Source organism: Silurus aristotelis, assembly GCF_946808225.1.
Source record: "Silurus aristotelis genome assembly, chromosome: 7".
NCBI classification, from domain to species: domain Eukaryota; kingdom Metazoa; phylum Chordata; class Actinopteri; order Siluriformes; family Siluridae; genus Silurus; species Silurus aristotelis.
This window is the reverse complement of record NC_139580.1, coordinates 2,986,119-2,996,357: the sequence shown is the minus strand read 5'-3', so window position 1 is coordinate 2,996,357 and position 10,239 is coordinate 2,986,119. Positions and strand designations below refer to the sequence as shown.

General features: G+C 37.4%; 1 protein-coding gene across 2 annotated transcripts; it reads left to right on the top strand.

The window, feature by feature from the left end:
• Nucleotides 1-2,751: 2,751 nt before the first annotated feature.
• On the top strand, nucleotides 2,752-5,617 carry LOC310728961 (uncharacterized protein). Of its 2 annotated transcripts, XR_014534405.1 has the most exons (4): nucleotides 2,752-2,928; nucleotides 4,431-4,541; nucleotides 4,952-5,358; nucleotides 5,471-5,617. XR_014534405.1 is itself a non-coding variant. In XM_083546883.1 (3 exons), the coding sequence occupies exons 1-3, from the start codon at nucleotides 2,877-2,879 to the stop codon at nucleotides 5,194-5,196; spliced, it is 408 nt and encodes a 135-aa protein (XP_083403009.1). In that variant the 5' UTR covers nucleotides 2,752-2,876; the 3' UTR covers nucleotides 5,197-5,617. The 2 variants fall into 2 exon arrangements, 1 of the variants encoding a protein (XP_083403009.1); XM_083546883.1 differs by having other exon boundaries at nucleotides 4,952-5,617.
• The last annotated feature ends 4,622 nt before the right edge of the window (nucleotides 5,618-10,239 follow it).

The window sequence follows — 10,239 nt, the reverse complement described above, 5'->3', positions numbered from 1 at the left end:
ATATAATGATTAAGAGGTTGTTTATCCTTAAAGTCCAATGTCTGAAATCTCATTGAGGTGAAATCTGGCGCTGGAACTTCTCTAGATGGATCGGGGTCCTCGCGGGGTCAGCAACTTTGTAGGTTTTAAATCTTCATGAGTGGGATCCAACCGGAGGTGGCACAACAGCCTCTGGATCCTTGTAGGCTCAGCATCTTTTGACTAAATAATGTTACTATAGCGAACTTTTCATGCTACAGCATCCAAAGACATCGATACAATTGTGTGTCTCCAACTTTGTGGTAACAGTTCGGGGAAGAACCACATATGGCTGGAAAAGTCAGGTGTCACAATATTTCTGGCCGTATATCTGGCCATGTATCTGAACTAAACAGCTTCATTAAGTCCACAAAAGCATCAAAATAAATACCGGAAGCAAAGAAAAAGGATAATAAAGAAGGGCGATCGTAACATGAGAAGGAAGTAGATCATACTCTCTTACTCATTGGCACTGGAGGAAATAAACAAAGATAAAAAATGTATATATAAATAGACTGTGTGATGTCAAAGATTTATAAAAATGGGTCACATGTGTCAACACAGCCATCTGTTATTACAACAAGAGATTGGAAGTTCATCAGGAAGTTCTGCTCACAACCCGAGTTAACGGTATATAGCAGATAGATTTGTCATGAAGAAGAAACAGTGTCCATAACAATTACATAATTATATAGATACCTAATAATATTTCTCTCGCTCTGCCTCTCCAGATCTCCACAGGCACCTGTGGTTCCAGAGATACCTGTGATCTTATCCCTTTCTTCTTTTCAGACCTGCCTGGTCCATCCTGATCCAACCTCTGGATGGAGATCTGTCCAATTGAAATCCACTCATGGTTTCTTCCTCGTACCATCTCAGTGAGTTTTCCTCTTACCACCATCACCTCTAGATAAACTTATTAAAACTTATTTGGCTAAAATGTATATACAAAAACCTGCACTGGGGCAGTGTCCATTGTTTAAACGCTATACATTTCAAAATAAATGTAACTCGATTATTCTCCAGTCAACCAAAACGTGTTTGAGGTCTGAATGCTGCCATTTTTACTTGCTTTGCTCCCAAAGAAGCTTCACAGAAATAAACAGAGAAAAACTTGGGAATGAGACATCATAAAGAAAGCTTGAGAGGAACCAGACTCAAATCAGTTTCCATCCTTACCTGGGTGACACCAAACGTCCAGCCAATATAGTCATATATCATTGTTGAGGTTTTCAACTGTTCAACTGTTGAGGTAGTGTTTATGGATTAACCAGTTGCAGAATGCAAAATATAATAATGTCATTCCTATGTAAATGGAATATATGCTAAACCGGTTAGCATGCATCGTTCTGTTTTTCAAGTTTTTCAGTTTTGTTAAGTGACATGACAAGCATGCCTGAGTATCAACACTTTTAAACGTTCTCTAAACCTTGCAGGTTTTATAGGGCTACCAAAAGACAGATGGTTACTTTTTTTAAATGAACTCAGAAACACTAGTTTTCAACTAGCTAATTTCGAAGCTAGATTAACTAGCAGGGGAGCATTCTTGCTAGCATGTCAGGTGGATAATCTAGCCTCAATGCATTCATTTAGCTTTTAAAAAAACTAGGACAGAAAACAAGGGCTGAATCAGTGAATAAAGGTACACATTGTCTCAACATCTTATCCAAAGATCATATTTGTTTCGTTTTTAGTCATATAAGATGTGACGTAACAAAAGCAAGACATCATGATAAAATTACTTTTGACCTAAATTTGTTCTTTTTGAACAACCCGTTCCACATTTGGTCTCCATTTGCTGTTATAAGAAGCTCCACTCTTCTGGGAAGATGTCCCACTAGAATTCTGTGGAGATTTGTGGAGATTCATTCATCCACAATGGTGTTAGCAAAGTCAGGTACTGATGTAGGTGAGGTGAGGAGGCCTGGAGTGCTGTCAGTTTTCACCTTCAATAGGTGTTCAATAGGGTTAGAGCTCTATAGCAGGAAATTCAACCCATGTAAAGCAGATCTTTATGAAGCTGGCTTTGTGTATGTATTGGGGTTTGGGTCCCCTAGATCAAGTAAAGGTAAAATGAAATGCTACTGACATCTGTAGACGTCCAAATTTTTTAGACAAATAAAGACTATAGAAGTCAATTTCTAAAACATTTCTTTTCATCAATACAGTGTAAATGGAGTGACATGGAGGTACAAAGGAGTCTCAGGAGTTCATTTGCTTTATTTTTTGCCACATCACTTGTTTTTTCAATCATGAAATGCTTGATAATTGGGCCAAGCCCAGAGAGATGTAGACGTTCAGAGAATTTCAAGTGTTTGTTTTGACTTAATTTTCGATTTAGGGTAATCAGAGATGTGGTGCAAATGACTCAGAACTTTCCAAATGTATTGAGTGACATCACACTTTATCCCAGATACATTAAGTTGAAGTGAAAGCGCATCCTGAAGAGAGTTTGTGTGTGTGTGTGTGTGTGTGTGTGTGTGTGTGTGTGTGTGTGTGTGTGTGTGTGTGTGTATGGGTGTGTGTGTTGATGGGGTCTTTGTCCTGTATTAAATGCTGCAATGTGCTCCACCCGGTTTCGTCGGTGTATCAGTGAAATGTGACTTATCACCTGTCCCGGCCTGCTCGACCACATTTCTGTCCTTCGTACATCATCATTACTGAAACACAGTGTGTGTGTGTGTGTGTGTGTGTGTGTGTGTGTGTGTGTGTGTGTGTGTGTGTGTGTGTATAAATGCCACACGGTCACCTCACTGCTGATCATTGTGAGAAACGTTTCTGAGGACGCATCTTTACGGACATCTTAAAGGACAAATCTACAGTTCTTAAAGTGTGTTTATTACACTGCAAGTATCAGGATGAAGTGTGTACTGTTTGGAATTGCTGCAGTGATCGGATTCTTCGCTCTCGGTGAGTCCAGGCGCAAATCTTGTGCACATATTGCGCTTTTTGAAATTCTTAAATTGTATTTATTTATTTGCTTGTTTGTTTGTTTATTTGTTTATTTTTAAACAAAGTTTTTCACACATTTTCACATGAAAAATTTTTTTTTTTTATCTTTATAAATATATAAATGAAATCAACTATAGTAAATCAAATAAATGAAGGATACATTTGTTGATCATATTGAAATGTGTAATATAAGCAACAAAAAAGCCCTAATATTTAATGTAAAAAAAATTACTTTTGACCTAAATTTGTTCTTTTTGAACAACCCGTTCCACATTTGGTCTCCATTTGCTGTTATAAGAAGCTCCACTCTTCTGGGAAGATGTCCCACTAGAGGTCTGTGGAGATTTGTGGAGATTCATTCATCCACAATGGTGTTAAGCAAAGTCAGGTACTGATGTAGGTGAGGTGAGGAGGCCTGGAGTGCTGTCAGTTTTCACCTTCAATAGGTGTTCAATAGGGTTGGAGCTCTATAGCAGGAGATTCAACCCATGTAAAGCAGATCTTTATGAAGCTGGCTTTGTGTATGTTTCGGGGTTTGGGTCCCCTAGATCAAGTAAAGGTAAAATGAAATGCTACTGACATCTGTAGACGTCCAAATTTTTTGGACAAATAAAGACTATAGAAGTCAATTTCTAAAACATTTCTTTTCATCAATACAGTGTAAATGGAGTGACATGGAGGTACAAAGGAGTCTCAGGAGTTCATTTGCTTTATTTTTTGCCACATCACTTGTTTTTTCAATCATGAAATGCTTGATAATTTCGTCGGTGTATCAGTGAAATGTGACTTATCACCTGTTCCGGCCTGCTCGACCACATTTCTGTCCTTCGTACATCATCATTACTGAAACACAGTGTGTGTGTGTGTGTGTGTGTGTGTGTGTGTGTGTGTGTGTGTTCGACAGTTCATTTTTGTGTTTTAATTCATATTCTATTTAAAAATGTAAAAAAAAAAAATGATAGTAATAATGTTTTATGATTTTATTGAATTTTCTTTAGCTTTTATCACAGTTATTTTTAATCTCTTATTTACAAAAGTATTAAAGGGAATGTTTGCTGAAATGTTTAATTCATTCGAAAGGAACATATATATATATATATATAAATTTTTTAAAATGGACCCATTTACTACCCATTTTTAAACCAATGTTAAAAGGACAAAATTATTTGTAAGGGGGTGTCTGTGTGTGTGCGTGTGTGAGTGTGTAGGGGTGTGTGTGTGTGTGTGTGTGTGTGTGTGTGTGTGTGTGTGTGTGTGTGTGTGTGTATGTGTGTGTGTGAATTGGGTTTCAACAAGGTGCCTATTATACTACACTATTAATTCAGAGTATAAATTAGTTGAAAAGTAATTGGATTCCAATACAAAAAAAATTTAAAAAATACCATAATACTTATGTAGAGTATTTTAAATCTCTCTCTCTTTCTCTCTCTCTCTCTCTCTCTCTCTCTCTCTCTCTCTAGCGGAGTCTCTGACCTGTAACACATGCTCATTCGGTGTGATTGGATTCTGTCTGAACCCCTCGACAACAAACTGCTCCACCAACACATCTTCCTGCACCACAGGAAGAGCCAGTGAGTCTCACTAACTGATTCATCATCGTCATCATCACACACATCCTCTTATTTATATTGCTTTCATACGAGGATTTTCAGAAACGATCAGAAAGTGATATCTGCATGGCCTGATGGTTAAAGAGCATCCACAGCTTGGAATTCCTGGAGTCAAATTCACAAGCCTCGTGGATGAAACATGGATTTTTACGCATAAGCATTTTTACCAATTTTACAGAATTTAAATAACGTTCATATGAACTGATTTTTCTGAATTTATATTAATATTAATTTTTAACGTGTCATAAAATGACTGTTGAAGTAAAAAAAAAAAAAAAGTAAACAAAGCTAGAACTTTTCTCTTAGCTAGAATTCCATCACGAATGAGCAAAAAAAGCTGATGGCGCCATCTTCCTGTTTCTCTTCCTCAGGCTTCAGTGGAGCCGGCAGCTTCCTGGGCTTCAACTCCCAGGGCTGCACGGAGACAGCTCTGTGTAACGTCAACGGCAACGGGACCATCCTGGGTGTAACATACACAGTCACTCAAACCTGCTGCAGCACAAACAACTGCAACCCTGTCCAGGTGGCCTCTGGTGCCTCGTACGTCCAGCTCTCCCTAAGTGCGGCCCTGAGCGCTGCCCTGCTGGCCTGTGTCTGGGGCCAGTCTGTCTACTGAGTGCAACTGACCTACTGACTTGTTTATGAATCTACATGAATAGTGTTCTCATTTATATTTTTGAGAATTTTTATATTTAATGCAATTGTAGCGCTGTGATAATATGAAGAAAAATGCCTAATGTAATGATATTTTTGGCTCATGCAGTCGATTGAATACTAGGTTTCTACCATGCAGCCAAAAAAACCAAGAGAAAATTTATAAATAAGAATGAATAGTTTTCTTTTCAATTTTTGAAGGTCTTGCTAAAGTGAAAATACGGTAATGATGTGAGTATTTTGAAATTCACCTCTGAAGTATAAAGATTGTAAGGCATTTGTTCTCTTCATAATGTTATTGTAAATTTTACCATTGGGGAAACTTATTATAAGCTATATGTACTACGTTTTGACATGTATTGCCAAAAAGAATGTATGCAAAAGCTCAAGTCTTGGCTACTTTTTGCAAATTCTGTAATAAATCTTTCTCCTTGATTGAAAAAACTTTCATATGCACTTTCACACATTCTTTATGCTCCTGGCTGGCTCGCCAGTTAGTCAATGTTGGTCTTTTCAATAGTCTATTTGTTAATAAGAGACCGAATGAAGCCTTTTCAGTGTGATGTAGGAAACGTTCATGTCCATACTGGGAAGATTAATCTTTTCAATATTCATTCTCTCCGAAACTCCTGCTCATTTTCTTCAGGGTTCCCAAGGATAATTTTATCAGAGTTCCTACATAATTTGCAGTTTCACATAGGTGTGGTCTGCATTCACAAAATGCAGCCTGAGATGATATTTATTCCATGAGGTTTTTCACTTTAGTGTGGTGTACTTATCATAGTCACAGTCCTAAAGAATGGTACAATTGTCTTTTCATGATGATATACTGTAGAAAACTTTAATATCTACACTGTGAAATGTAAGTTTAAATGCTTCTTTAGGAAGTTTTCTCTCACCACTTTCACCACTGTCTCTCTTAATAGGGATAAACTTATAGGGAGTAATTTATAATACTAAAAAAAATGTGTAATCTATTTATTTCTAGGATGCTGGTGAACCACAAGGTCTATTGTTCCAGTTACTTAACATTACACATTACTTGCCAGATAATCCCCCTGTTAGGAAAAATTAAAATGCAAAAGAAAACTAACTGGACTGCATTTTTATTTTTACAAAACTGCGGTTTGGCTTTCCTTTTAGCTTACAGATATGAGCTGTTCATTTATTCTTGAACCTTCTGCTTGAACCTTAGACCTGGATTGTTCAGCACCCATGATGAATTCTTTCTCCAAGGAATTTGTGTGAACTCAAAAGCTTTGTTTTTTTAAAAGGTCCATGTGTCAATATCTGGTTTGTGCACTATATAAACATACCTAACTGCAATTAGTTGCTGTTGTTAGGGTGAATATTATGATGACGGCAGCATCGTAACCTAAACAGTAGCCATAGTTTGAGCCTGGGTGAGGTGACATTCCTTCTGTAATCTGCTTGCGACTGTACAAGGCGTACTTAGACTTATTATGAGGGTTTTGGAACTCTTAGATGTTCTTGCAGCACTTTGGGTTTACACAGTTTCTCATTATTTGGGTAAACTAATAAATCATATAAACCCATAAAAGAATGAGATCCCTGTATCTATGTTAGCTTTTGACCCTCCCTTTTAGTTATACTAATATAGCTAGTCTAATGCCATTCCTGCACTCTGATCACAATGGGGAGTGTGCAGTATACAATAAATATACCTGCCTGTCTCCTTTTTCTTTCTGGACCTGCCTGATCCATAATCATGTCTTACTTCTGGATGGAGTTCTCATCAACTGGAAATCACTCGCTGCTTTTGAGGATTGTCTCACTTGAAAAGTCTAAAGATCCATGAGGTTACTGTGGATGGTAAAAGTCAATAACCATGAAGATGGATTTTGATTGTAACTAGTATACATTTAAGTGTTGATTAGCGATCAGCTTATAAGCTCAGTAAGGACTAAACTATAATGAATGGACATTAGGTGCCACTCAGATAATGAAGGATTCCTTTTTGATTCTGGTTCCCCCTCAAGGTTTCATCCTCAGTCTCAGGGAGTTTTTCTTTCACCATTGTCACATCTGGCTTGCCTACTAGGGATGAACTTATAGGGACTAATATCTGACATTAAAATGTATATCTGTAATCTATTTATTTATGTAAAGCTGATTTCGGACAATGTCTATTGTTAAAAGCGCTACACAAATAACATTGAATTGAAATGAATTGAAAGATGTTCTCAACTTTAAGCTAAACGTAATAAGGTTGATTGAATGGACTGCAGTGCGTGTTGCATTTTGGACTGGAGGTTGTGGGGTTTTTTTTATTATTATTTTAGCATTTAGCACACAAAAGAATGACGAGCATACGCAGGACTACCAGGAAATTAGTCTTGCCTAGCTGTCAAATTAATGAACATTGCAAAAGTCTGTATTTAAAGGTAGCTCACCTGACTGCCAAAAACATTGGCATGCATGATATTTGGCAGATGCTCTTATCCCAAGCAATTTACAATTATCTCATTTATACAAATGAGCAGTAGAGTTTTAAGGATATTGCTCCAGGGCCCAGCTATAAAAGCTTGGCCAAACTGGAAATTGAAAAAAAAGAGAAGAAAAGAGGCTTTTTATTTGTAACGTACATTTCAGCACAATGAAATTCTTTCTTCACACATTCCATTATACAGTACCCTTGGAGCACATTAAGGGCCTTGCTCAAGGCAGCTTGGTGATAATGGGGCTTAAACACCCGACTGTCCAATAAGTAACCCAGAGACTTATCAACTGAGCTACCACTTCCACAAAAACATCAAACCAAACCAAAAACTAGCTAATTACACTAGGCTAAGCTAACACCCTGGCCTATAAACTAGTGTGTGTTATATCAGGTCATTGGCGTTCTTTTTGTGACTATTACCTATAAAAAACATCTAATAAATGTGCAAAAAAAAGTAATACATAGTTTCTGGTGGTGGGTGGATTCTGTTTTCAGACTTTCTGTGCATCCGTTAGTGTGACATCTCCGTGATTGAACAATTGAAATTTAGATCGAGTAATTACATTGTAGGACTGATCCAACCAGGTTCAAGGTCTGAACTAGTTTTTCTTCAATAGCTTCCTTCCTGTTTTCATAGAAAGTTGTTTAGATTCAGGAACTCACTGTTGAGAAACAGTGCACATATCCTGATTAGCCTGGATTTCTGCTTTCAATCTGTCTGTAAGTTCATTCGTTCGATATTATTGTTCGAATAATTGCTGGATAAAATTTTGGCCTCAATTCAATAGCGAAACTTTTTACATTTCATTTCAGAGAGTCTGATACGGAATGACGTTCATGCCAAAAGTATTGGAAGGTTACTTTTCAAGTAACTAACAAAATTCTAAAACAAGAAGAAAGTCTGAAACTTACAACAGCGTTTTAGTGGCACGTAAAAAAATAAATAAAGTCATAGCAATACGAGAATAAAATCGAAATTACGAGAATAAAGTCATAGCAATAAGAGAATAAAGTCGGAATTATGAGAATAAATACCAAAAGCACCCTCTAAGGTTACAAAATGTATCACTGACGTGCCAGGAATTCTACACCTTTACAGTGGAACCTCGGTCCTCGCGACCTTTCGCGACCTTTTGATACGCCCCTTCCAACCCAGTAAAAACCCAAAGAACACTATACGAAATCGATTTAAATGAGTAAATAACACTATTTTACTCCATAACACTTAATTATTAGACAATTTTAATGAGATAAACCTTGATTAGAAACGTTAAAACTAGCGTTTTGAGCAGCTCGCGGTTGCTCACGAGCCGATCTGAATGAGAGTCGCCGGTCGGAATGAAAGTCACGAGCATGCGAGGTCGCGAGCGTTGAGGCCGCGAGCTCCGAGGTTCCACTGTATTCTCGTAATTTTGACTTTATTCTCATAGTGCTAAGACGTCATTCTCTTATACTTAGATTTTTTTTATGTGGTACCAAACTGCTGTTATAAATAAATGACAGATTTTTTAAAAGTAAACATTTATGTTGTTAGCATTGTTTTAAGTTTCCTTAGTAATCATAGTGTAAAGTGGTGATCGAGTTTTCCTTAATGCTGTTAAGGTAATTTTTTTTTTTAAATGTCCAAGTTAGTTGGTGTATTAATTTGTAGTTTATTTGAGGTTTTTGGTTTCATACGACTTGTATTGATTGAACTGCATCAAGATTATTCTCCACAATGTGTATTAATGGCAGTTGGTTATAGCAGACACCCTTATCCAGAGCCACTTAAATTTTTAACTGAGCACTTATATGAGGGTTCAGAGCGTTACTCGAGGACCCAGTAGTAATTGCATGGGAGAAATGGGACTTGAACTCATCCAATCTGAAGTCTTTACCACAGACTTACCGTGTGCCCAAATAGGCAACCAAAATAAGATCTTACCTCAAAGTCTAAGGGTTACAAATCACAAGGGGGTTCAAGGCAAGAGCACCTCTAAGCTACCACTCTTGGGCCCTTGAGAAAGACCTTCTTCAGGAGTTACCCTGCGCTCTGAGCCCAACCTCTAAACAAGCTTGGATATTCAAAGAAAAGAGTTTTGTTTTTGGAGTTTTTGTGTTTGTTCCTCAAAAGAAAATACACTAGAAACAGTTTTGACATGAATGTCATTCACAGTGTAATAAAGACACACGGCTTTGTAAAGACACAAAAGTCACCTTTATAACACCAGTTTTGTGACATTTTAGCTGAAAGTATGTTGACAGGAAAACGGGTGGGGTCAAATGAAATCTAGTTCAAAAGGAGATTTTTTTAATGAACATTTTTTGTTTGTTTGTTGGTTTTGCATTAAATAAAATCATGTTTTGCTCAGAATCGTGAGCTTTTACACATAGTACTCGGGTGTGTTTTTACACACAGTGTAAGAGTGTGGCTTTCTCCTGAGCGTGGGGCGTGACTCACCCTCGCTGCTTAGATCTTATACACAGACCTGTGGTTTGGCATGTTACGTTAGAACGTGTAATTATGGAAAGAACCAAGAAGGGGGAAAAAAATTGCAGGCGAAG

Excerpts from the sequence above, each read along its gene's own strand:
- LOC310728961 (XM_083546883.1), top strand. The coding sequence starts at position 2,877 with ATGAAGTGTGTACTGTTTGGAATTGCTGCAGTGATCGGATTCTTCGCT. Across the intron at positions 2,929-4,430 it reads GATCGGATTCTTCGCTCTCG|CGGAGTCTCTGACCTGTAAC; the intron begins GTGAGTCCAGGC and ends CTCTCTCTCTAG. Across the intron at positions 4,542-4,951 it reads CTGCACCACAGGAAGAGCCA|GCTTCAGTGGAGCCGGCAGC; the intron begins GTGAGTCTCACT and ends TCTCTTCCTCAG.